The following is a 27,872-nucleotide window of genomic DNA, read 5'->3' as shown; positions in this document are numbered from 1 at the left end:
TGGGGCTCTTTGAACTCATCCGGAAATTCCAAAGTTATCCCTACACCTCCTTCACCAGAACACAGGTACACTTGAGGACTAACATGCACTAGCACACAAATACCCGGGTCCGCTACTAATACTGGGGAAAAGAGACAGGGTGTTCGTCCTGTGGAACAAGTAAAGAAAGTACTCATTGGAGCAGATAACAAATTAGGATCAACATTTGGTTCAATGGGAACAGCTTGAAGGCAAAAATCTCGATATCTTGATATATTAAAGGGATACTTAGATGAATAAAAACCCAGTCCTTGCCCTTGCAAATCTTTTAAAGTGAGCTTAGACTTGAGTCCATACTAACATCACCTATAGACTGCTGCTTCGTGTAATCCTTTTCACTAACATTTCTAATTGGATTACACTCTGTACCAATAGTGCTATTTGTACCTGTGCCTACATAGTAAGGGGAAGCTGGGTTCAGACAAAGCCAACAATCAGCTGTGAGGTGAGGATTTGAGTTCATAAATTGGAATATAGCATCCCGAGAATCAAACACAGAACCTTGAGGTGGCTCCTGAATGAGAAGGGCCCTGTGAGTTGGGCTGGCAGTAAACGGGAAAGTTACTGGAGAGTCTGGAGGGTGCGGCAAAGGAATCTTAATGACACCAGCTGTGGCTCTTCAGGATTTATCCCGAGGTTTGGGCCTTTGTACGGATGGCAGGTTGCCATATTTTACTTTGCTGGATAGAAAAGGTTGTCCCGGGATCTCTGTCATTTACATAATGTTGAATTCCCCATGTTTTCCCAGTGAACCCAATAACGCTTGAATCCAATTCTTATTGGGCTACATTTGGAAACCATACACGTAGTGGGATCAAACCCTTCCGACTTGAGTCTCATTCTTGTAAAAATAATAGGGTCATCTTTAACAAGTTTCCACCCTGAAAATGATAGTTTCACAACCCCAAGCTGCACAATGGTAATGTCCCTCCCCTTGGCAGTTAGGGAGTCCATGAGCCGGGCATATATAGACATGGTTTGTTTGGAGCCTTCTTTCTATAGAGGGTATTCCGCACCCATAGGACGGGATTCCAGTATAGGTCCCATTGTGCCCTTTACCTTTAAAGGATCCAGAATGCCAATTCTTTCCTAGCAAATCAAACAAATCAAAATGAAAACAGGGGGTCATACCCAGTATAAGAGGTTACATATTCACTGCTGGAGGTTAGAATAGCAGTCCACAGATGTGTTTGTACTTGGGGGAAACACTGGGTGCTATCAGCAATACTCGGAGAAAAACAATTAAGTTCTGTAAAGCCTTAATTTTGAGGGATTTTCCGTCTTTCTGGGTGTCCATCTTTTCAGGATATGCTTAGGGAGGGCTTTTTTTTTTAACTTATGACTGATGAATCCACGGCCCCCTCCCCACTATTTTAACAGCAGTTGGTGTTGTAAGTATCACCTGGTATGGGTCAGTCCACCTAGGTTCTAAGGTGTCAGGTTGGTGCTTCTCTACCCATGTCCAGTTTCCTGGTTGCACGTTGTTGGCTGCCTGTTCCCTTTCCCTTGGTTAGGCCCAAAATGAAGGTGTCAGAGCAGATGATTTGTCTCTCACCTGTTGCACAGCCTGCAGGCACTCGATGAGGGAACGATTAGTGACTTCCATTATTTCTACTTCCTTCAATGTTGGGAGGATTTGGGGAAGGTCTGCCAAACATAAATTCAAATGGGGTCATGCTTTTCACATAGGGAGTGCATCGGACTTGAAGTAGGGCAAAAGGTAAAGTAAGGATCAACCCAGTTCTCGCCAGGTCCTAAGTGCAACTTAACGAACAATTCCTTTAGGGTTCTGTTTATTTTTTTCTACTTGCCCTGAAGAGCATTGCTAAGACTTTAGTAATTTGAGCAATAAATGTTGGGCCATTGTTGGACCCCAAGGTGGTGGGGAGGCCAAATCTAGGGACGATTTTAGTTACTAATAATTTACACACAGTGGCAGCAGTTTCCTTCTTGGTTGGCAAGGCTTCCACCCATCCAGAATAGGTGTCTACGAACACCAGCAAATATCGGTAGCCATACTTTCTAAGTTTGATATCCATAAACTCCACCTCCCAGAATTCTCCAGGACTACTACCTCGAGCTCGTGGTTGGGGTTGCTCCTTTTCTTTCTGGGTTTGTTTACCCGAGCACAGTGCAATCAACGGTGGGTGACATCTGCCACCCAGTGTCCAAGCCTGGGTATGTAAAAGGGCCTGAGAAGCAACTGAGACAGTTTAGAGAGGATCCCAAATGCATACCTTCATGTAGTCCTTGAATCAGATCTCTCCCAGAGCTTCTGGCATGAATCTTCTTCCATCAGGATGGAGCAGCCACCCTGGATGCTCCCAGTCTTTTTGGCAGGCCAGCTCTTGGCTTATCTTTAGATCATTTTCTGAGTATGTAGGTTGTGGCTGTAACACTGGGGATGGCATGGTCACAGCCACTACCTTGGGGATTTGTGGTATAGTCCTGGCATTCGATATCCACCGGTCCGGGGGACTGGTTAGGAGTGGTTCAACCATAGGTCCCCCTACCACAGCAATATCCTGTCCCAGTGTAAGCTTCCTAGCTTCTATGACTAGGATGGCCGTGGCAGCCTCAGCTCGCATGCAGCTCAGCCATCCTGCAGCTACAGAGTCCAGTTTCTTTGAAAGATAGGCCACAGGTCTCTTCCATGGCCGCAAGTTCTCAGTTAGCACTTCTTTTGCTGTGCCTCTGGCCTCACATAGACAATTGGAAGGGCTTTACTATGTCTAGTAGGGCAAGAGAGGTTGCCCATATGAGCGACTTTTTAAAGGATTCAAACGCTTGTTGTTCTACTTCAGTCCATTTAAGTTCTTTTTCCTTTCCCCAGTACTTGCATATAGGGGTTTCGTTGTTTTTGCAAATCCCAAATTCCACAATGGACAGTACCCCACAGCTCCTAGAAACTCTTGCAACTGCCTCTTAGTCTCAGGGACTGGGATTTTGAGGATCGCCTCAGTGCGGCTGGGGGACAAGGTCCGTTTTCCCTCCTCCAGTTGGTAGCCTAGGTATACAGCTTTATGGACACACAGTTGAGCCTTTCTTGCAGATACCCTGTACCCCAATGGGCCAAGGACTATTATCAGGTCCTTGGTAGCCCGTTGGCATTCCTCCAGGGTTTCGGAGGCCAGGAGGAGGTCATCTGCATACTGGAGCAAGGTGGCTTGGGGGTGTATCTCCTTGTGTCCCTGTAAGTCTTCACTGGGTTGATGTGCAGGGGACACGGGTATGGAGAACAAAGCATCCTTTAAGTCCAAAACAGTATAACAAATTCAGTTTGACGGAATAGTACTCAGGAGGGTCTCGGGGTTTGGCACGTGGGGTGGCCAGTTTCTATCCTCTCATTTGCCTCTCTGAGAACCTGCACCGGTTGGAAGTCCTCAGTTCCCGGCTTCTGCATGGGCAGCAGGGGAGCATTCCATGTGGACTTGCAGAGGACCCAAATGCCTGTCCTCTTTAGTCTGCAAATGGGAACAGAAATACCCACCTTTGCTATACAGGGAGTAGGGTTAGCTTGACACACCAGTGTAGCTGAGCTCAGAAGTTGTACGACCCCAGGCACCTGAAGTTCAGAAAGGTCTGGCAGGTTGTTCTCTGCCCAAATAAAAGGAATATCTTTTAGCGATTTATCAAGAAGTTCCTTTGAGGCGGTCTCTTCTGCTCCTTGATAAAACACATATCACTCTGACATTGGAGCGGTGAGCAAAACTTTTGGCTTTTCAAGTTCAAGTGGTAAGGTGGTTGTAGCAGATGAGAAAGTAATTATGGCTGCCATTTTTCATAATAAGTAACGATCAATTAGGGGAAAGGGGCATTGAGGCATTACCAGGAAGGAGAGTGTGTGTAACTGTCTCTTGTGTTAAATCTGTTATTCTGGCCCTTGTCCATGGGTGTGCTTGGGTCTGCCCTGGGGCCCCTGTAATGGCCTTTCCTTTTGACAAGGCACCTGTAGTCTTTTCTGAAACCAAGAAGGTGACCCCTTTGTCCACCTAGAAATTTATTGGCTGGCTCCCTACATGGAGAGTGAGCATGGGCTCTTTGGGGTCAAGTGAAACAGAGCCTGGACACCTTTATTCAGCTTCGAGCATTATTGTCTGTAGCTTCGATTTTTCTAGGCAAGGACTAGGCCCGTTCTCTCTAGTGGTGGCTCGTCTGCCTCTCCTGGGCTTCTCAAGACACTGATTTTTCCAATGTCACTGTTTTGTACAGTAGGTACCTGGATACTTCCTCAGGACTAGGCGAGTGAGAAGCAGGATATTAGGGTTAGCCATTCTTAGTTGAACCAAAACTGCTCTGGTCGTTCTCGCAAGCCTTCTGAACACCCATTTCCTTCATGACATTCCCTTGGGCGACGTCTGCACAGCCTACCTCCCCAATATCAGCTAGTTCATTTACACCTCCTAGCTACTTTATTTTCTTTTCATGGTGGCTTCTGTCAGCCCCAAATGGCTTCACTCTTGTCAAAGCTGTTTCAGCTTTTCCCAGAGATCCTACACAGTCGCCATTGTAGCCGAGAGGTAACAGGATCTGTGACCATGGCCAAGATGGCACCCACCAGTCCAAACATGTGGAAGGGCGCTGCCTAGGGAGCTGGGTGAAGAGGCCTGGGAGTTAGCCCTGCCTGGTCCCGGGAGCCAAAAGTTTCCCTTTTCCACTCCATTCCCTTTGCCTTTCTCCTGGTTTTTCAAACAAGCTGCTCTAGCCCTATAACGCCAAGCACAAAATTGTCATAATTCTTAATGAAAACGTATCTGGTACCCAAATTATAAATGTGACAATTTGGTCACATTTCAAAAACACTGAAAATTTTATGCTTTTAAAATATATTTTGAATTCCATATATATTGATAACTATGAAAGTAAAGAATAAAAACCAAAAAATAATTACTTCCTAAATTTAAAACTTGAGGCGTTATAGGGCTAGTGTTCTTCCAGATTTGGTTTGTTCCTTCTTACAGGCTGGTTTTCCGTGGCCCAGGCTTAGGCCAATGGCATTCGGAAGCCTAGGTGGAGTCGCTGTTACCTTTAGGCTTTCAGCGATGCTGCTTCAGGCACTTTTGGGGACAGCTCTTACTTAATACACAGCTCCTCTGCCATGATGTTCCAGCCAGAAATTCCAATTTCCCTTAAGGTTCCCTGAGCTGCCACGTGTCCCTTCCCTTCAGAGATTTGAGCATCAGCCCCGCCAGCAGGCGTCTTGGAGGGCCTTGGGGCCATCCCAAGCAGTGGTCCTCCTAGCCTGTTGTCCAGAAAAATGGTTGGACCTAAAGGTCGCCCTCGGCGACTAGTCCTTGACGCCTTCCCTCGGGCTGAGGCATGAGATTCAGGGCAACCCAGGGGTGCGCTCTCAAGTGGGGGTTATTAACCTGGAGGCAGCAAGCTGTCAATCGCCTCCTTGTTTTGTGCTTTCTAGATGGGACTTAGCTGCTTGATGCTCCGGAATTGCCCCCTTGCATGAATCGTGTGCAATTGGGATAGAGTTGATACAGAGAGGCTGGGCAAACAAAAGCTGATAGATTCACTTTGCAACTCTATTTGGCCACAGTATCATTTTGAGAAAGGAGAATGGTGGGCAGAGAATGGTACGCTTTCCCTTCCAACCGTGATTCACCGGGAACAGTTCGGTAGAGTGCCGGGAAAGTGGGCGGAGATGCCAGGACTTAGAGCATTTCTCCTCTCGAGGAGCAGTAGGTGACCTTCATCCCCAGTGCACCCAGGAACCCCTAAGGCAGGCGTCCTCAAACTGTGGTCCATGGGGCACATGTGGCGCGATGCCATTTATCCCACCCTCGGGGTGTTTTTGCTGCCACTGCCTGTCCTGCTTAGCAGCCGACTCGTGCAGTGTGCATAGGAATTTGACCATAGGTTTTTTGAAAACCATATTCTGGCCCTCCAACGGTCGGAGAGACAATGAACTGGCCCCCTGTGTAAACAATTTGAGGACCCCTGCCCTAAGGGATCCTGGACTTCAGGTCACTATTGTCCCAGCCCTGAACCCTCCCTGAACATTCTACCCCTAGTAGAGGCACCAGGGGCATTTGGTCCCCGGGTAACTTACAAGCCTTTTACTCAAATGGAACCCGAGAAAATTAAAAACGACACAGGCAGTTACTCTACTTTTGATCCCTGTTGAATCCGCCTGTAGCATACCATAAACTGGTACTGGCAGTTAGTAAATCGTCTGGATTTGTCAGAAATTTCTGCTACAAGTAAGACCACTGGACTTACACTGAATATGTAAGCAACGTGCTCAGTGCGAGGCCAGGTTGGAATTCAGTGGAATGCCTCTGAGGTAGTGGTTCTCAGCCTTCCTCATGCCGCGACCCTTTAATACAGGTCCTCATGTTGTGGTGATCTCCAACCACAACATTATTTTCGTTGCTACTTCATCACTTATTTTTCTTCTGTTATGAATCATAATGTAAATATCTGATATGCAGGATGTATTTTCATGGGTAAAATTTGAATATAATTAAAGCATAGTGATAATCACAAAACAATATGTAATTTTAGATTGTGAAATATTTATTTCTAATAACAATTAAATGGAACTTTGTCGTGAAGCATGGTGTAGCATGGGTAACAGTCTATGCGGGCGGCCTGCCTGGAGACAGAGCTGTGTCTCAGTTCCTATAACCATGTGTTTTCTGATGGTCTTGAGCGACCTCTGTGAAAGGGTTGTTTGACCCCCAAAGGGGTCACGACCCACAGGTTGAGAACTGCTGCTCCAAGTCCTTCCCCTGGATTAAAAGCTCAAGATTTGAATCAACCAAACGATAGTGAAACTGTCTTTCCTCTGGTTTGTCTTCGCTGGCGACTTCTATTTCAGTTCCAGCTCTTTAGAAGCCTGGTAAAGCTTGACAAGCCATCACCCCTGTCTCTCCTGCTCATTATTCCTCATGGCTGTCTCCTCCTGTATGTTTTCCAGGAGCTTCTAAGCTTGGTCCCTCAACCCAGAAATGTTTTAAGCTTTATGGTTGTGCCTTCCCAGGGACAGCTACTCCGTGTCACCACTGCAGGGCACCCACCATTTATTCCATCCCCTCACCTTTCACCTGCTATTCGTACATATGAGCAGCCTTCCAAGAGTTGGTGGACAATTTCTTTGGTCTTTCAATTTCGTGTGTCTGTGAACGTCCTGAAGCACCCTCATCTACGGAATGACTGCAGCTCCCAGAGATGTGCACGTGTGAGGGACAGGGACAGTGACAGGGACGGGGACAGGGACAGAGAGTGGGTGCATGCGGGGAGAGCAGAACACCCAACCTCACTGCCATCAAGTCCATGCTAGCTCCGGGGAGCAGGAGAAGGAAGCACTGCCTTTCTGCCCTGGGGCCATTGGTGGTTTTGAACTATCGACCATACTGCTAGCAGCCCAGGGTGTAACCAGTATGCGGCCGGGGCTCCTGAACGAGTGCAGGTGGGGAGAACTACATTGCTCCCTGGAAAGTACTAGCAGTCTCCAAAAGTGAAATACCTTCGCTAGAGTATGGAGACAGTCAGAACCCTAGTGACAAGACCCCAGCTTATATTTTTTCATGTATTTCCATGACTAATTCAATCAAAAAGGATGGAGGGGAAGATGGGAAATAAATCCAACGCCCAGCAAAGACAGAGTAGATGACCCAGTTTTTGAGCAGCGGCTCTCAACCTGTGGGTTGTGATGAAGTAGCAATGAAAATAATTGTATGGTTGCGGGGTCACCACAACAGGAGGAACTAGGAAAGGGCCGCAGCATTAGGAAGGTCGAGAATCACTCTTTTAGATGGCGGAGGTTGGGTCAGTGGCCTTACACCTTGTGCTAATAGCCCCTGAGAAATCCTTGCTGATGTGATATGATAGCTATCCTTATTGTCTCCATTGAGTTGAGCCGAGTTTTCTGTTCACTGTCTTCAGTGACAGTTTAGCAGAAGAAAGATAATTATAACAGTTGCAAAATTAAAATTGGAGCTGTGAAGGAGGGAGCCAGCACAACGCATAATCGAAAAAACCGAGACGTTCTTGAAACGTGTCAAGGAGAAGACAGCCATGAGGGATGTTGAGAGACAGTGCCCTGGGTGTGCCAAGGTGCACAGGAGCCCCTGAAGCTCGAGCTGAAATAGAAGCGGTCATCAAAGACATGCCGGAGGAAAGCCTTTCTGAGTTGCGCCTGGAATTAGGGGCACACATAGAACAGCTGCATTGTGCTTCCAAGCAGGTCTGTGAAAACAGCACCTCACCTCTGGGGAAAAGTTTTTAATGAGCAAGACAAAGAAAAATGTATTCATTCTGGTTTAAAATCTGCCCTCCACCTAAGCCCCTGGCATCAGCTCCTCATTTTTTCCCCTCCTTCATGAACCCTTGATAATTTAGAAATTATTATTTTGTCATATCTTGCCCTGTCCAACACCTCCCTTCACCTAATTTCCTGTTGTCCATCCCCCAGGGAGGAGGTTATATGTAGATGCTTGTAATCGGTTCCTCCTTTCCACCCCACCCTCCCTCCACTCTCCCAGTATCGCCACTCACACCACTGGTCCTGAAGGGATCATCTGCCCTGGATTCCCTGTGTTTCCAGTTCCTATCTGTGCCAGTGTACATCCTCTGGTCTAGCCAGATTTGTAAGGCAGAATTGGGATCATGATAGTGGGAGGAAGAGGGAGGAAGCATTTAGGAACTAGAGGAAAGTTGTATGTTCCATCATTGCTACACGACACCCTGACTGGCTCATCTCCTCCCCAAGATCCTTCTGTAAGGGGATGTCCAGTGGCCTACAAATGGGCTTTCTTCTTGAGGAGTTCTTGACCTCCTTGCTCTCCTGCTACCGCTTTCCACCCACATTCAAATTCAACTCTGAAAGTGCATGAGGACAGGGCCTGTCCAATGTTACCTAATATTTATCGAGCTTTCAATTATATGCGAGGTACTGTGCTGAGTGTTGTTTAGGTATTATTTTCATTCCCATGTAAACCTGAGGTAGGCGCTGTTGCCTCTACCCTCATTTGGTATGTGAGGAAACAGAAGCACAGAGAGGCTGAGAAACTAGAACCAGATAAAGGATGCATGGTTGAGACCAAGTAGGACTCTAGAAACCACCATGCCATGTTGCTCTTTCTTTCTGCATTCCAAGGAAGGCCGTTCATAGCTCAATAGCCTCTGGGGCTGGTCAGTGGGAGGGACTTAGCCATGTAGATTGAAAACACTTACTTCAGCCCAGGAGGGGACAGACTAAAGGTAATGGAAGGAAGGATGTGAATGGAAGGCCAATTCCTAGTTTCAGAGTTAGGCCACCTAGGGAAGTCCACTCAGAGATGCTGTCATATGACAAAGGAAAAGTCAAGGAAAAGGCCATATGTGAAAATCCACATGGACCACCAACAGAGAGGTCTGGAAAGACCTATGAGCAAAGCAAAAGCCCTTAGAAGAACTAGACTGACAGGCAGATTATTGACACTAAATTTCAGTTGTTATGGATGTGAAGCCCCAAACTAATTCCTTATTTCCCACCTGAGCTTGAATTTCCTTGTGAGACAGATAGAAATCAGGCAGATAGTTTAAAATATAGTTTAATAGAGATAGAAGAATAAGCCTTTGCTCTGCAGATGAAGCTTTCTAATAGTGAAACCTAGAATAAGGCAGGTGTACCCCGTAGTCATAGCAGTCCTGGGCCACCATCGGCCTCTTCCAGGGGGAGAGGGACAGTTTGGTGTAAGTAAGAAAGTGGAGCAGAAATCCTATTGTCTTCAGGCAGGGGGCTCCCAAGAACTGACAGAGAGCTGAGGTAGGTAGGTTCAGAGGTATATTATCCCCAAAGAAGTTACCCACGTCCCTAAAGTGGAGCTTGTCCACATACGACGAGCAGCAGAAATGAGGCGGAAACTTTCCTTCTTCCTGCTCCTGATAACACAGGACACTGGGGCACAAGGTGGAGAGAAAAATGCTGAGACCAAGAAGCACAGTTAGGGGTAAGCAAGGAGACAAGCAGGAGGTCCAGTTACGGGAACTGGAACAAAAGACAGGAAGTTAATGACAGTGGTGCAAGGTAAGTTTCTCCTAGTAGGCTAAATTCCCAATCAGGAAAAACCACCGATTGCAACAGTCTCTTACTTGGTTGTTCCTTTTCCACTCTTGCCCCATGACAGTGCGTTTGCCACACGGCTGCTGGAAGACCTTTCAAAGTTCAGATAATATCCACTATCGATTTAGAAGGTTTCACTGGCCATTCTCTGCATGGGCCCCCCAGCACCACACAACAGACCCTTACTCAACTCTCTTCGTTCATCTCCTCTCTTCTCTGCTCATTTATCAAAGCACCAGCTTTTAATGATGACCCAATTTTGGTCTCTTGAACACTCTACACTCATTTCCTATCTCATTTTGCACCGATCCTTTTCTTGGACTGTTTTCTAGTATTCCATGGTTGCACATCATTCAATGCCTTAACATTGAATGGCTTCAAACAGCAACCCTTTTACCATCCGTCAGTGTTGTAGGTCAGTGTGATGGATTGCTTGTGTTCTCCCTAAAGATATGTTGAAGTCGAAGTCCCTGAGCCCGTGATTGTGATCCTGTTTTGAAAGTGGGGGTTTCTTTGGCTAAACAGCTAAGTCAAATGAGATCCTATCAAAGTTGGGTGGGATTTGCTTCATGATGAGCATCTTATAAAAAGAAGAGGACGAACAGAAAGTCACACTCCGCGTGAGGACAGCATGGCACATCCTTCTAAAGCCAAGGGATGCCGATGGTTGCTCAGAGTCACCAGGAACTAAGGGAGACACAGGAAACAACTCTTCTCTCAAACGTCTCAGGAGACAGCATGGCAGACACTCTGAATTGTACTTTTAGCTTCCAGAACTGTGAGGAATACATTTCTGTGCTATCTTGTTATCACAGCCCTGGAAGACTAAGTCAGGCAGAACTCAACTATACATCTTTTGTTCCAAATGGCATTGACTAGGGTCACATGCTGGTATGCACTTGACAGCTAGTCTGGAGGGTCTACGACGGTTTTGCTAAATGTTCCTCATTGCCAAAGATGATGAGAAGGTTGGGCTCAGCTGGGCGCCTCTCCTTGTCTGTGTGTTCTCAAGGCTTCTCCACATGGGCTCTGCAGCAGGGCACACAGGCTTCTTACCTGGCAGCTAAAAGTTCTGAGTGAGGACTCTTCAGAGTCAGGAAGTGGAAGCAGCCAGTTTCTTACAGACTGGATACGGGCACTGTGTCAACTCTGCTGTATTCTATTGATCAAGGCCCTCAGGGAGGCCAGCTACTTCAAAGTGCTTAGACTCCTTCCAGCTCTCACTGGGAAGGAAGGCAACTAATTTCCGAGCCTCTTTTAGTTTGCTGCATCCTGAAATGTCCTTCCCCGAGATCTTGCCTCCAACATTCAGGCCTCAGCTCAGATGATTTTCACATGGTCCGCCATCAATCCTCTTAGGCTGTCTTCTTCAGAATTCTCATCAACATTTGAAATTAGTCTACTTGTCTTTTCCCACTGAAATCGAAGCTCTTTGTTCGGTCTACTGTTTCATCCAAGGACCTAGAACAGTGTCTGTCATGTTGTTGTTGTTAATTGCCCCTCGTCATCACCAACTTATGGTGCCTGAGATAGTTAACATTTATTGTGCCGACCTGGCTGATTAACACATGTGCGGTTAATTGAAGAGCAGAGGGATAAATAGTTCCGTGAGCCTGGCATTTCTAGTTCTCGGGTCTCTTGCTTTCTGATGGTTGGAGCAGGGTGCAGCTGCCTTAACTAGCTCCCTGTTCACCTAGCCGGGCTCACTTCCTTCAAGACATTGCTGAGGAGAAGCCGTATGGACCTACCCCGATGCAGCCCTGGGTGCTGGAGCAGCCGCGTGGTGACCCCTGCCAGCGCTGAGATGCTTACACGCTCAGTGATTCAACTTTCCTCCTGCAGTCGGCCACATAGGTGTGTTTTGTGAAATCGAGGAGGACTTTGTGGATTGTTGTTGGACATATGGGTTAATGTTGAACTTACAGGCTTGGGCAGCACTGAGTTGGGATTGTTTTCTTGATGTGCACTTACCCTTTATATAAAACTCTCTTATATCCTTTATATAAAACTCCCCCTCTCTCTGGATTTGTTTCTCTAATGTGCCCAGATTAACACATAATGGTACCTTGGGAGTGGGGTACTGGAGAAACAAATCCTAAGATAGAGAGTAGATGTTTGACCTCTCCCTCATGGTAGTTCTTCTTCCTTGTCTAGCCAGAGGCCAGACAAAGCCACCCTTTACTCGGTTGTTTTCTGGGGAAAATATGGGAAGTATGAAAATAGAAAGTTTGTAAGTCCACTTGATTTGAGCCATTAAAATTTGATCTTTAGGTAGATTTAGCCCATGCCTGTAAAGAAAACTTTGAAAATATATGCCCCACCCAGTGCTTTGGAGGATTCAGGAACCAATGGTTTTTGTTAGAAGCTGGATAAAATCTGGAGCCATGAAGAAAACTCCTCTCTGGGACAGAATGTTAAAGGGAGCCTGAGAGAAGGCCGAAAGGCTTGCTAGGGGACCAGCTGAATCTACTAGTTGAGTGGAAGTGGGAGAAAGGCAGCAATAAAGAGACGGGTTGAGTTTGACCACTGACACCTGTGGACTCGGTTTACAGGAAAAAGGGGAGAAGAGAACGGGTTGACTGGTCTAAAGTTCATGACCTAGCACGAGGGTGCTAGGCTTGCTGAGTATTGGTGAGAGCCTATGGTCTTAAAGACAGAATGACCATATGGGCCCCCTGTGGAGGCGGAGTGAGGCAGCCACACGGAGTTGACCTTGTGGTTAGCAGCCCAGTGCTTGCTTGACAGCACCAGTTCCGGGGACAGTTTTCTGTGCTTCCCATTGGTTCTCAAGCCTATCAAGAGACCACCTACACTAGAACAATTTAGTGTGCTTCATAAGAATGCAGATTGTTAACTCAATCCTGAGCAGTGAATCTGAATCATTTGGGTCAGAGGTCAGTTAACTAGGACTTGTGGTTGTCCTGTGAACTGAGAACTCCTGCCTCAGGTGCACTGTGAACATTAATAGTCTATATTAAACTATGTCAGTGGATAGATTATATCACCATATTAAAGCTCCCTAAAGTAAGGGGTTATGTCTAGATGATTTTGATTCTCTGATTTATACTGAAAATCATTTCCTTCAGTCAATAACTCATAGGTTTTACTTATAATTTGCATACTTGTCTAAAAATAGGGATTATAAAACTCAGTTATGAAATTCCCTGACAAAGTATATGATTGTTATCTGAAAATATATTCGTATCCCAAAAAGTTACCAGAATATTTTTATCCAAATGATTTTGTATTCTCAAGAAATTTTTGAGGGGAACTGATAGCAACGATGGATGTTTCCACCCCACCTCGGATGGGGGCAAATAATGGAAATGCGGGTGAAGGGGATACAGTGGATGGTGTAAGATATGGAAACAAAAAAGGGAGAAATTCACCTTTTCTGTTTGTAGTGGAGCTGTTATTCTTGTGGGATGGCAAACGGTGTCTACTACCTGTGTTAAATGTCATGCCACTCTGCTTCTGCACCTCCGCGGTCGGCAGCTTATTCCCCACCAGGTGCCACTCCTTTACCAAAGCACCAGGCTGTCTCTCCCCACTCCTCAGGCCCCACACCTCAAATCGGGAAACAGTACACAGGGGCCTATCAATTGCATTGGTTTATTGTTCTGAAATTGGTTCTTATTGTGTGTCCATGTATTAATGTGGAAATAATCTGAACCTCTCAGATTTCTTTGAAATTTGTTTAGTGAAATAATACTTTATTGGGTTTATGTGAAAGTTTACAAAGTAAATTAGGTTCCCAGTTAATATTTTTAATGCAAATTGTTCCATAACATTGGTTATATTTTTCACAAAATATCAACATTTTTGTTATTTCTATTCTGTTTGTTCTTTTTCAATTAATTGAACTTCCTTGCGTCTTCCTACCATCTGATTTTTGCTTTAGGGTAAATGTTTATCATTTGGTTGATTACGTACGGGAGCTCAGCACTCAGGGGTGAGATTGTTTGTTATTAGAGAATGTATTGATTGATGAAACGTGGCCTCCAGGAGTGACTTCTGCTTCAAGGTCAAATGGAGTTCCTTTAGGCGATCAGTCCAATAAAGGAATTTGAATTTTGTTCTTCCTTTTTCTCCCGTTTTATATGACATCTACTTGGATGGAACGGTAGGTCAGTATAAGGCATCATTTAGTTCTGAGCTCAGGATAAATGAAGTGATGGTTCCTGTGGACAATTAGACTGTGGACTAGTTTCTTCTTTGAGTCTTTGGTTTCTTTAATTCTCTGGTGTCTGAGTTGGATTCTTGGAAGCTTTTAAAGGACAGGTGCTACTCACCAAACTAGGAGGGAGACAATTAACTTCAAGAACTATGTATGTCAATTGACTAAGTTGTCCCACAGAACTATGGTCCCATAGTTTTTTTAAATCGCTTTATTAGGGGCTCATACAACTCTTATCATAATCCACACATACATCAGTTTTGTAAAACACATCTGTATATTCATTGCCCTCATCATTCTCAAAACATGTGATCTCTACTTAAGCTCCTGGCATCAGGTCCTCATTTTCCCCCTCCCTCCCTGCTTCCCCTCCCCCTCCCTCATGAACCCTTGATAATTTATAAATTATTATTTTGTTATATCTTGCCCTGTCCGACGTCTCCCAAGTTCACCCACTTTTCTGTTGTCCATCCCCCAGGGAGGAGGTCACATGTAGATCCTTGTAATCTGTCCCGTAGTTTTTAACTGAACAATTTAACCAAGGATTTGTTCAATTCTGAAAGGTGTGTGGAGATGCCTAGACAATGTCTGTAACAGTGCCTGCGCTTTTTCCTTCTAAATTGTGTTTATGGTTTTGTGGTTCTTGAGAAGACACACAGCAAACCATATACTGTTGGGTTTCTACATGTATGACAGTTTCTACATGTATGAGAGCCTCTACATGTAGAGAAACTGATGACATGCTTCCAGCTGTGGGAGCATTAGCACCCTTCTTTTCTGAGTTGTTCCTTCCTTAGTAATACACACCCACTCCCCTCGAACTTTTCTACTTAATCTTTGTAGTTACTGTTCGCAATGTGATTCCATATAGGTCGTTCTCAAAAGAGCATCATGCTCAAGTTCATGAAGCTCACTACAAGGAGATTTTAAGATGGTGCTCGGGGATACTTTGGTTTCAGTCTTTAAAATTATCTCAGGGCAATGGTTCCAGAGCTTTATCCCTCTTCTTGGCTCCAGAAAGACTAGACTCTAGGAGAGTTTGAAATTCTGCTTGGTTTTTGTTTTGTTTTATTGAGTTGTAGGACAGGATTCTTCTATAAAATCCATGACCAAATTGTGCAGTAATGAGAGGGGGGCACCAGCCCAGTTTCTGGCCTCAAAGGGAGGCAGTTGTTTAGAGAGGTAATTAGCCAGACCCTTCATATCCGCCTACGTCCAGTTCTTTCTCTCCCTCTGTTTCTCTGGGTCAATAGAGCTACATTATCGTGCCTTGGATGACTGCTTGCAAGCTTTAAAGAGTCCAGAGGGTATTCAGTGAAGCAGGAAGTAAATCAGTAGCTCTGCACACTTTACCAGGCAAAATGAACAACAACAACAACAACAACTACTGGGATGTTCCATGAAACCATGTCCCTAAACCTCCAAACTAAGGAACCAAATATCAGTTTTGATTTAATATAAGCAGGGTCAGCAGCTACTCTTATTTAACTTGTTATTGTAAACATACTTCTTGTACAACGTTTGCCAATTCTACTTTTACAGCTATATAAATCATTGACAGCAATTACAATAATTGGGTGTGCAACGTACCCGTAATCAATTCTATTGTTTTATTCAATCCTTCCCCCCTCCTTCCTGCCTCTGGTAGCCACTAGTAAACTTTGGTGTTTATATATTTGCCTTTTCTTTCTTGTAAGTGAAGTCATACAGTATTTATCCTGTAATTGGCTTATTTTGCTCAGCTTAGTTCCTCAAGTTCCACGCATACGTAGCATGTATTAAGACTTCTCCTAAAGGCTGAGTAGTATTCCTGTATGAGGGGGTACAAAAAGTACATCACAGGAAAAAGCTCCTCTGGGCAGACCTTTCGTAGTAGGCTTTTCCCCCTGCTAGGACAGCATCTACTTGTTCTGAGTTAGTGCACCCAGTAGCATCTCTTGGGAAGCTTCTCTCTGATCACAGTGAATTTTTTTCATAAAGCTGTTTTGCTCTAATCTCGTTTTCTTTCCTTTTTTTGTGTGATGGCTGGTTTAAGAGAACAGTGTGTGGCTGTGAAATTTGTTTCCTCCTTGGGGAAAAATGCGGCAGACACTGTTGTGATGTTGCACACAGCTTATACGGAGAGCACTATGGGAAAAACTCGTGTACAAGTGGTTTGCTCGTTTCAAAAAAGGTGAAATGTTGACTGATGACAAACCTTGTTCTGCATGTCCATCAACTTCTGAAAGAGACAAAAATGCCAAATTGTGGGGCATTTGGTGTTCGTTTCACCAGCTCACACTGTTGACTAAGCTTTCTATTTAGAGGTTCTGAAAAGATTGCATAACAGTGTGCAACAAAAAAGGCCTGACTTGTGGCAGATGGGGGATGGGTTTTGCCACCACGATAATGTACCTGCTCATGCAGCCATCTCAGTGCACCAGTTTTTAGCTAAAAGAGCATGCCTCTCTCGCCCCATGCACCTGGCTCACCTGACCTCACTCTGAGCGACTTCTTTTCATTTCCACGAATGAAAAGGGGCATGAAAGGCCAGCAATTTGATGATGTAGAAGAAATGAAGAAAAAACTAAGGAAGTGCTGTCAGCCACCCAAATAGGAGTTTGAAAAGGGTTTCCAAGGAAGGAATGGCAGATTTGTCAAATGTATTAAGTATAATGGAAAGTACTTTGAAAGTGATAGGTGTCTTGTCAAAAAATTAAGTACACAGCTTTGGAAAATTTTTGTTTCTTTATGGGGGTTCTATATATATATATGCATGCATTTATATGTGTATATATACATACACAGCACGTTCTTGATATAAATCTGTGTGTGTGTGTGTGTGTACATACATAACAGAGCTCATACAGCTGTAGAAGTAGGTAAGGACAGTGTGGCTTTAAGTCAGCCAGTCAGATTTTAAACTGGAAGCTTCTCCTGACTTGAGTAGCTTCAGCTTCTATACCACAGGCTGTAGAAGTAGATGAATCTCGGGTCAGCAAATCAGGCTGTGACAGGAGAGAGAAACGAAGTCAAGGTTGGCAGGTCAGATAGCAGGTTGCTGATTGCTCTATGGATCGGCAGCCATTATGGCAGGCCGCTGGTTCAAGTACAAAGAATAAGAGACAGACAAGTCAGATACAGGACTCAGACGCAAAAAAGCCAGCAAGTGTCTCCTCAACCTCCGCTTAAATATGAATTAGGCCCCACTCTGAGTAAACTTCCTCTCAGGTGTATTGGTGCTGTTACCTGAGTAAGAGGATTGTACTCCACCTTAATCTGATTAGCTGATCACAGCAGATCCCATTATGGGATACATTGTGTTATACAACATCATAGGGATTACTAGGCCTCAGTTACCAACCCCCTGAGAATTCTGATCTGGTCAAGGTGATACAAAACCTAACTATGACAGTTAGTTCTCTATTTTTGGTTGTTTTCTTTGTCACTAGCTAGAGTTTTGTTATTCTTAATGATTGTTTCAAAGAAACAACTTCTGATTTTATTGGTTCTATTATCTTTCTGTTTTTAATTTTATTTCTGGGTGATCTTTGCTATTTCCCTTTTTCTGGTACATTAAGGCTTCTTTTTGGTCTCCTCTTTCTAGTTTCTAGAATTATCAAGTTAGGCTGTTAATTGGAGATCCCTTCACCCTCTCCTTCCTGTTTATTGCTGTAAGTTTCCCTCTGCACACTGTCTTCTCTGAATATTGTATGTTGTGCTTTCATTTTCATCAGATTTTTAAAATGTGTGATTTCTCTTTTGATATTTACCGTGACCCACTATTAGTTTCATAGTATGTTAATTAATTTCCATATTTTCAGGGTTTTTTCTGTTACTGATTTCTGGTTTCACTCACTTGTGATCAGAGAAAATACTTCATATGATTTCAATTTTTAAAAATTTATCAAGACTTGCTTGGATTTGACTCAATGGCAATGGGGTAGAACAAGATCTCTCAATTTTATCTTAGTCAGTAAAATTGCTGGCATTACCCTTAATGAAGACTCTCTTTAGGATACCTGGTCATTCATTCTCCAGGAGACCTTTTGTTTCTCATCAACCTTTCCTCTTCCACTTCCAGAATTATATTTTTCCTTTCTCCTGAGGCCTGTTTTTGAGCCCATCATTTGCATATTTACTCAGTTTATGAGTGGTGTCATTGACTACTTCATTTCCGTGCAGTTTGTTATTTCTAGCTTCCAGCTACTGGATCTAATAGTTTACACACCCAGATCTGTGCCTAAATTGTGAGTAATATCCACAACAGTATCCCCAACATTCCACTCATGAGGAGGAGTCCAGGGTCCCAGCATGAGCTCCCAGATACAGTCTACCTGGTTCCCAGGGTTGGACCAATCCTCACCACTGGGATCCTGTTTGGCCTCACTTTTCACCGTTTTTCCACCTGCTATTTGCCAAGGGTTCTGCCTCCCTCCCTCGTTCTTGCTGCGTCCTCTTCTGTGGTGGGAAAGCAATAAAAGGCTGGATCATCTTCACGTGCTGGTGATCTGGTGCTTCACAGCAGATCTCCCAGAATGACCACAGTGTTCTCCTTGCATCTCCATTATTGCCCAACACGTTCACTTCCATGTGTTGCTACATAATACCCAGGCTTTCTTAATCATGCCGTGTTTTTATTTTTAAACTTCCTTGCCCCTTTATCTGACCGTTCTCTGTTGCTGTTGATGCTTGTTTAGTTCAGTTTACATAAAAGCTCCAGCGGGTCAGTTTTGCTTTGTGTTATGTATGTGTTTTGGTGGTTCCTAAGGCTTAATAAACCAATACTAGGGAGTATCTTACAACATATAAAGAAAGATTAGCATTGAGGGTCTCAGAAACAGACCAAAACTCAACTTCAGAAAAGCTCCCTGCTTGAGCAAATCTCCCAGAATTTGGTGAATTCTTCTGTACTTGCTGAGGATTATTTGAAAACCAGCACATTGTTAGGCTCTCTCTTTTCTGGTGCTTTTGCATAGTCAATAAAACACAAATAAGCATCTCTCTGCCATTTTATAGTTTCATCCACCATCTATCTCATGTCAGCAAGAATTCTCTTTGTATCATATCTGCTTCTGAATCCAGCTTGAATTTCTGGCAGCTCACCGTTGATGTCCTGTTGTAACCATTTTTGAAATATTTTCATCAAAATTTTACCGGCATGTGTTATCAGTGAAAATTTTATCATTTCCATTCTGTTGCATCACTTCATTTTTCTTTGGAATGGCCAGAAGTATGGATTTCTTCCAGTGGGTTGACCGGGCAGCTGTCTTCCAGATTTCTTGGTGAGTGAGTGTTTCCTGTATTTTGTCAGTTCCCAGAGCCTGGTGTTTCTCTAGTGCCTTTAATGCAGCTTGGGCTTCTTCCTTCAGTACTATTGGTTCTTGGTCCGATGCCACCTCTGGAAATGGTTGAATGTCAACCTATTCTTTTGATACCATAACTCTGTGTATTCTTTCCATCTTTATTTAAATGATTTTATTGGGGGCTCATACAACTCTTATCACAATCCATACATAAATCTATTGTTTCAAGCACATTTTTATGTTTGTTTCCTTCATCAATCTCAAAACATGTTCTTTCTACTTGAGCCTATGGTATCTGCTCCACATGTTTTCCCTCTCTCCCGCCACACCCTCCCTCATGAACACTTGATAATTTAGCACTGTCCAACATCTATCTGCCTTCACTGACTTTTCTCTTGTCCATCCTGCAGGGAGGGGTGTTATATGTAGATTCTTGTTACTGGTTCCCCCTTTTTACCCCATCTTCCTTCTACCCTCCTGGTTTTGCCACTCTCATCACTGGTCCTGAAGGGATTCCCTGTGTTTCCAGTTCCTGTCTGTATCAGTGTATATCCTGTGGGTCTAGCTGGATTTGTAAGGTAGAATTGGAATCATGATAGTGGGGGTGGGGGTCGGGGAGAGGAAGCATTTAAGAACTAGAGGAAAGTTGTATGTTTCATCGTTGACTGGCTCTTCTCCTCCCTGTGACCCTTCTGTAAGGCGTTCCCAATCTGTACTCCGCCTCATTCACAATGATTTGATTTTTTGTTCTTTGATACCTTAAACCTGATCACACAGGCTGCTGTGCTTTTTCCATGTGGGCTTTGTTGTTTCTGAGCTACAGGGCCACTTGTATACCTTCAAGACTTTATGACTTCAGATGCTATATCTTTTGATAGTCGAGCACTATCAGCTTTCTTCACCACATTTGCTTATGCACACATTTTTCTTCAGTGATCATGTCAGGAAGGTGAGCATCATGGAATGCCAATTTAACAGAACAAAATGTTCTTGCATTGAGGGAGTACTTGAGTGGAAGCCCAATGTCCATTTGCTAACTTAATACTAAACCTATAATATGTGCACATAGATCTATTTTCCCATTGTCACATATAAATATATTTACATATGTCCATGCCTGTATTTAGACCTCTGTAAGTGCCCTTTGCCTCCTGGACACCCCCTTACTGAAGGGTTGTGGAAAGTAGATGAGCCAGTCTGGGTTCAGGGTAGCAACGATGAAACATATAACTTTCCTCTAGTTCTTAATGCTTCCTTCCCACAATATCATAATCCCAATCCCACCTTACAAAGCTGGCTAGACCAGAGGATGTACATTGGTACAGATAGAAACTGGAAACACAGGGAATCCAGGGTAGATGACCCCTTCAGGACCAATGGTGAGAGTGGCGATGCCTGGAGGGTAGAAGGAATGTGGGGTGGAAAGGGGGAACCGACTACAAGAATCTACGAATAGCCTCCTCCCTTGGGGATGGACAGCAGAGAAGTGGGCAGGGGGAGATGTCAGACAGTGTAACATATGACATAATAATTTATGAATTATGAAGGATTCATGAGGGAGGGGAAGGAGGCAGGAGGGGCACAAAAGGAGGAGCCAATATTAAGGACTGAAGTAGAAGGCAAATTTTTTGAGAATGATGATGGCAACAAATGTACATATGTGCTTGACACAATGGATGGATGTATAGATTGTGATAAGAATTGTATGAGCTCCCAGTAAAATGATTAAAAAAAAGATTAAGTGACTGGTCACTACACATACACTGGGAATAGGATAAAATTTTCAATAACATTCATTCACAAAGCCAGGACTATACCTTCCAGATTAACATATGTGACAAAAAAGCAAAGAGAGAATACAAACAGTAACTATATGATAGTCCTGGGACACCATTCACAGGGTATTCCCAAAGCAAGAGATCCAGACTGAAATCCAACAAACTCAAATTCCAGAGTATTAAGATAGCAGTCATCTGCATCTTTGGACACTAGAGCACTTTGCCCTAAGTCCAAGGGAGTATGTTTTAAAGCACTTTCTTAAACCTGTTTCAGGCGAATCTAAGGTAAATCCCACTGATTTGGAAAGCCACTAAGGAGCTAATAAGGTCTAGTGGGCTTTATCTTAACAGCTCCTTAGTGACTTTCCAAATCGGATCCTTCTGATGTGGCCCATGGAGGATGTTGTGAGCCTGGAAAGAACAGAGTCTAAAATCCTAGATGACTACAGCATCCAGTCTGGATCACCAAGGACTGGATAGAAACCAGGTCAAAAGTGTCCAGTTAGGAATGTAATACCAGGCGTATTCTCTCCTTGGGTTCTATAAGTACCGTTAAGCATGTTTCCCCCCAGATGGCATCTTGCTCTACCCAGTTTACCCATCAACGAAAGTGTAATTGCCTTTTCCAAGACAGACCCGTCTCCCCCTCATGTCTTGACTTGAGTTTCCAGGATGGTTTGCTAATCACTCTCGTAGGAGTATCTGTTGAATTTGGGTGACCGTAGGACAATGTTGTATGGCAGCAACTGATTGGTCGTCTCCCTCCTTCCTCCCTTCCAATCTTGAGAAATTGATCCCAGTGGAGGGGACGTGTCTTCCGTTGAAGTGGTTTGTAAGATACAATTGTAAAGAGGGCAATATATAGTGCACGGGTACTATACTGGCTCACTACCTTGTTTGGGAGGCCAGATTTCATGACAAAAAGATGATTACATGACCCAAGAGCAGAATTCTGCCTTTATCTTGGTGTTTATCCTTATAGTAGTGTGCCAGTCCTTTTGTGATTGACTAACTTTACGAAGCATAATCATTTCCAGGCCCATCTATGTAATGGGGTGTTTCATGGTTTCATCACTGTTTTTCAGGGGTACATAATTTCCATGTGTACCAGAGTTTCTTCCTCCATTCTTTTACTGATGGGCATTTGGGCTCTTTCCAGCCTCTTGCTATTGTGAACAGTGCTACGGTGAATGTAGGAGAACACATGTCTGGGGTCTGTCTCTTACTTCTTTGGGGTATATGACAAGCAGAGGTGTTGCTGGGTCTAATGCTACTTGCTTCAGGTAGTCTCATAGCGTTCCCCACTGGTTGTAAATGTTTACAAGACTACCAGCCATGTATAAGAGTTTCAAATGCTCCACGCCCTCTCTAGCATTTGTCATTCTCTGTAGTGTGTTTCAATTGCTATTGTGAGGAGTGTACGGTAATAACTCATTGTTGTTTTGATTTGCATTTCCTGGGTGGCTAGGAAATGGTGAGCATATCTTCATGTATGTGTTAGTCATTCACAAGCCAGCTTTGGTGAATGTCTATTTTATGTCCTTTGCCCACCTTTCAATTGGACTAATTTTTTTCTTAGAAAAATTCCATAGATTTTGGTAACAAGTCTCTCGTTAGTTGTGTCATTGTTACCCCACCACCCCAATCTGTGAGTTCTCATTTTACTATTTTGATGAAATTTTTTGAGGTGCATAAGTGTTTTATTTTAGTAGGTCCCAGGCATCTGTGTTGTCTTTTGCTCTGTGTGCTTCCTTTATTAGATTTGCTAGTCCATGTATGCCCTGCAATAGACCCCTTAAGTTTCTAATTGATGATCCTGATAGCTCTGGGGTTTACATTTAGGTCTGTAATCCAGTTTAAGTTTGTTTTTGTACATGGAGTGAGGTATGGGTCCTGTTTCATTCTTCTGCAGATGGAGATCCAAGTTTTCACCCACTTTCCTGTTGCCCATCCTCCAGGGAGGAGGTTATATGTAGATCACTGAGGGGTCTACGGGGCCATCCCCAATCAAAGCCAAACTGACAACCCCGCCTCCATTTCCCCTAGAAGTATGCGCTACAGAGGACAACACTTAGCCTACAGGTTGGGGAGAGGGGCTGGCCCGCCATGCCCATATGGAAGTGTAAACCCAAAGGAAAAAGGGAGTGAGGGTTTAGACTGGATACTGGCACACCAAGTCCTGAGGAGGACGGCCCTGCATGCTGCTGCTAAGGCACAGAGAGGACTGTAGGGCTGACAACAGCTTGAGACATGGTGTCCCCTCACTGGAACATATTGTGAATGAGGACAATACTCGGGACACCCAGCAGGGAGTGAGTCGGGCCTGACCATCCCCACAATGGGATGAACCAGGAAGGAAACAGAACAGATCAGCAATGGGAGCATTGCCAAGCCACGAAGCCCTTGAAGTGTCCCCACAATAGATTTCAGGCTAGGAGGGGCAGTTCTCAGAACCCCTCTAGACTGGTGGGGAGATAATCATAAAGGTCAGCAGACAGATTTGGAATTTTGTATGTGTTTTCAGGGGGGTTTTCTAGGTTTCCCCCCTTTTTTTGTTTTCCCTTTTTATTCAGTCTTTTGTTTTCTTTTTGCTTTGTCTCTTTTATTGCTTTGCCTACCAATATAAGATAGGTTTGGGAAGAAAGCCCAAGGAGAAAGTAAAGGGACCGGCATTTCTGGAGGCACTTGGGAGAGGAGACAGTGGGAGGAAAGGAGTGGTGAGCAAACGATGCCATAGACAGGAAACAACTAGGGAATTAAAAGGAACAACAAGGAGGACATAGAGATCCTGGTGGTGGTGGTGCAGCAACGGCAATCTAGCTGAGAGAAGAAGGGCACGCATGATGTTGGGAAAGGAGGAAGGTAAAAAGAAAACAGGAACGATCTAGGAAGCAAATCTAAGGATACAGGAATAAACATAGGTGTGCACTTATGAAAATATATTAATAAAAATCGAGGTATTGGCCTATGTACATATATTTACATAGCGATAAATTAAGGAAGTGGATGGACTTTGGGCCTCTGCTTAAGCCCTCCCTCAACACAAGAACACTTTGTTCTAACAACCCAGCATTCAGTGATGCTCACCCTCCCAGCATAATAGCTGAAGGCAAAATGAATGCATAAGCAAATGAGGTAAAGAAAGCTGATGATGCCCAGCTATAAAAAGATAAAACATCTGGGTTCTTAAAAAAAACTGATGGTAAACTTGCAGCCATCTAGCAAAGAAGCAACAAATCCCATATGAAAGGGCCCTAGCCTGTAAGATCATGAGGTGTCGACAGAATCAGGTAGGCACCAGAAGACTGCAAACAAACAAAAACCCCCATATTGTTTAGGATAAAGGGGTTGGAGCAGAGCCCCAAAACCCATCTGTAGACGGGAGGACATACCGTCACAGAAGGGTCACAACAAAAGGATGAGGCAACCAGAGCACAGTATAACACTAATGAAATGTACAACATACCTCTGTATCTTTAAGGCTTTCTCACCCCCCTCTATCATGATCCCAGTTCTGCCAATCAGTTGTGCGTAGGCAAGAGCATGTATACAGGTACAGATAAAGGATCATGACACACAGAATCAAGGTCAGACCAACCCCTCAGTAACAGAAACCGAAGGGTACCAGGAGGGTAGATGGAAGGTAGGGGTAGAAAGGGGAAACCGATCACAATGATTGCTGTATAATACTGCTCCCCAGGGGGGTAAACAACATAAATGTGGTGAAGGGACACAGCACTCAGTATAAGATAGGAAATCAAGGGGTCACGAGAGTGGGAGTGTAGGAAAAGAGAAGAATTGAACCAAGAGTTCAAAAAGAAAGTAACTGTTTAGAAAATGATGGCAACAAATGATAGTGGTATAAATGAGCTTGATACAATTGATGTCATGGACTGTTAGAAGAGCTGTGAGGTAGTTAGTTTGCTGTGACAAGCTGGCCGATAAACACATGTGGGGCGAATTGAAAGGGAGAGGGATAAGTGGTTCAGGGATCCACGCCTTTCTAATGCTGGGGTGCCTTGCTTTATGATGGTCAGATCCGGATGCAGCTCCCTTAGCCAGTTCCCTGCTTTAGCTCCCAAGAATAATTTCCTGAAAGACATCCCTGAGGAGAAGCCACATGGACCTAGTAGACACGATGCTGGTGCAGAGATGCTTACACATTCACTGAATCGGCTTTCCTCCTCCAGTCAACATCATGGTGTCTGGTTTGTGAGATGGAGGAGGACTTTGTGGTTTGATACTGGATAAAGGGGTTGAGGGATTAATTTTGGACTTGTGGGTTTTGGCAGGACAGGTTTGGGATTTTTGCTTGATGCACACTATATATAAACTATATAAAGCACTTTATATAAACTATATAAAACTCTCCCTTAGACATGAGTTTCACTGTAGTTCTTTCCCTAAAGTACCCTGACTAACACATTGTGGTACCTTAGCAGTGGTGTACTGGAGAAACTAGCCATAAGATGGAGAGTAGATGTATGTCTGACCTCTCCCTCATGGTAGTTTTCCTTCTCTGTCTAGCCAGTGGTCAGACAAAGCCACCCTATATTCAATAGATTACTGGGGAAACTATGGGAAGTATGAGAGCAGAAAGTTTGTAAGCCCACTTGCTTTGAGCCAACAAATTTTGATCTTTACATGGGCTTAGGAAACACCTTAGAAGACAGCTATGCAGAGAATTGATTTATATGCGAAACAGTGCTTTCCTGTACTCAGGAACCACAAGTCTTTGCCAACACTAAAAAAAATCTGGGAGTACAAAGAAAATACCTCCCAGGGAATGGGTGTAAAAGGGAGCTTATGAGCAGGCTGACGGTTTGCAAGGTGACCACGTGAATCTACTTGCTCAGTAGAAGTTGGAGAAATGTAGTAATAAAAACACTAATTGAGTTTGACCTCTGACACTTGTGTATTTGGTTTACAGGAGAAATGGAGAATATGAGAGTGAATCAACAAAAATTCATGATCTAGCATGAGTAACCCAAGCTTCTTGAATATTGGAGAGAGCTCATGGTCTACAAGCAAGGTGATCGGTGGACACCGTAGAGCTGAGGAAGGCATGGGTTGACCAGAACCCTAACAGATGGCGGATTTTCGAGGCTGTGAACTGGTGTGGATCATGGCTGACTTTATGAATGGCTTGTTCGGTTTTGACTTTGTTGATGGACACAAAATTCAATAGGTTCCTATTGGAATGAAGATTTATTCAGGTCGAAAATGATTTTTTCCTCTGAGAAAAGGTTTGATCTAAGAGGGCCGTAGATTAAGAAAACAGCGAAAATATGAGGTACAAGTGCACGGAGTAGATGGCTTAAAAACATTCCAGAGGGAGGAACATAATCAGAGGCTTATAGAATTAAGTTATTGGTGTCACGTAATTTCAATTCTGAATGGGTGCCAGGATGGCAAGTTTGGATATAGTTCGTGGATTGTGCCAACCTGGGCGATACACACGTGCGGTTAAATGAAGGGCGGAGTGATCAATGGCTCCTTGAGCATTGCCATTCTAGTTGGGTCTCTTCATTTCTGAATGTGGTAGCAGGGTGCAGCTGCCTCAGCTTCTTACCTGCTTTAGCTGTCAAGGCTCCTTTCCGGCAAGACGTCCCTGAGCCGAAGAAACATGGACCTACCCAGAGGAAGCCCGGGCTGTTGGAGTAGCCGTGCAGATATGCTGACATATCCAATGCCCACGCTGCTCTGCTTACACATTCAATGCCTCAGCTCTCCTCCCTCAGCCAGCAACATGTCGTCTGTTTTGAAAGATGGAGGAGGACATTGCAATTGGTGTTGGACATGTGGGTTAATGAGTTATTGTCGGACATGTGGGTTTGGACCACACTGCTTTCGGATGTCTGCTTGATGAACACTTAACCTTGATATATGAGTCTCGCTTAGACATGAGTTTCTGTGCCCCTGTTTCTCTACGAGAGCCAGAGTCACAAATAGGATACCTAGCAGTGGGGCAATGGAAAAACTCATCTTAAGATGGAGAGTAGCTATTTGTTTGACCTTGCCCTCATGGTAATTCTTCTTCCTTGTCTATGTAGAGGTCAGACAAAGCTACCCTTTACTCGGTTGTTTTCTGGGGAAAATATGGGAAGTGGGAAAAATGAAAGTTTGTAAGCCCACATGCATAGAGCCACCAAAATTGGGTGATCTTTAGCTGGGTTAAGCTACCTCTGGGAAGACTGCTGTGCAGTGAATTAGATGCCCACCAGTGCTTTCGTGTACTCAGGAACCATAAGCCTTTGCCAGAAGTTAAAATGAAATCTGAGAGTAGGGAGAAAACATCTCCCTGGACTGTGTGTTAAAGAGAACCTGTGAGCAGGCTGAATTGCTAGCTGGGTGACCATATGGATCTTCATATGGAGTGGAGGTCGGAGAACTGCAGCAATAAAAGGACTGCTTGTGTATGGGCCCAGATACCTGTGGATTTGGTTTACCTGAAAAGGAGAAAAAGAGGGTGATTTGACTAAAGTTCACCACGTCGCATCAGGAGCCCAGGCTTGTTGAACATTAGCGAGAGC

The 27,872-nt window shown here is 44.3% G+C and overlaps 1 protein-coding gene across 1 annotated transcript in view; it reads left to right on the top strand.

Annotated features, from left to right (window-relative positions):
- The window catches only part of LOC142428872 (thyrotropin-releasing hormone-degrading ectoenzyme-like), a 277,081-nt gene extending 250,243 nt beyond the window's left edge, over positions 1 to 26,838 (top strand). Inside the window, exon 12 of the mRNA XM_075533765.1 lies at positions 26,270 to 26,838. Within this exon, the coding sequence (XP_075389880.1) occupies positions 26,270 to 26,321 (52 nt within the window). The 3' untranslated portion in view covers positions 26,322 to 26,838. The remainder of the gene's footprint in view (positions 1 to 26,269) is intronic.
- Positions 26,839 to 27,872: the final 1,034 nt, after the last annotated feature.

Source organism: Tenrec ecaudatus, chromosome 16 (genome assembly GCF_050624435.1).
Source record: "Tenrec ecaudatus isolate mTenEca1 chromosome 16, mTenEca1.hap1, whole genome shotgun sequence".
In the NCBI taxonomy this organism is placed as follows: Eukaryota; Metazoa; Chordata; class Mammalia; order Afrosoricida; family Tenrecidae; genus Tenrec; species Tenrec ecaudatus.
Note: the sequence above shows the minus strand (reverse complement) of the source record. Positions and strands in the feature narration are given on the sequence as shown.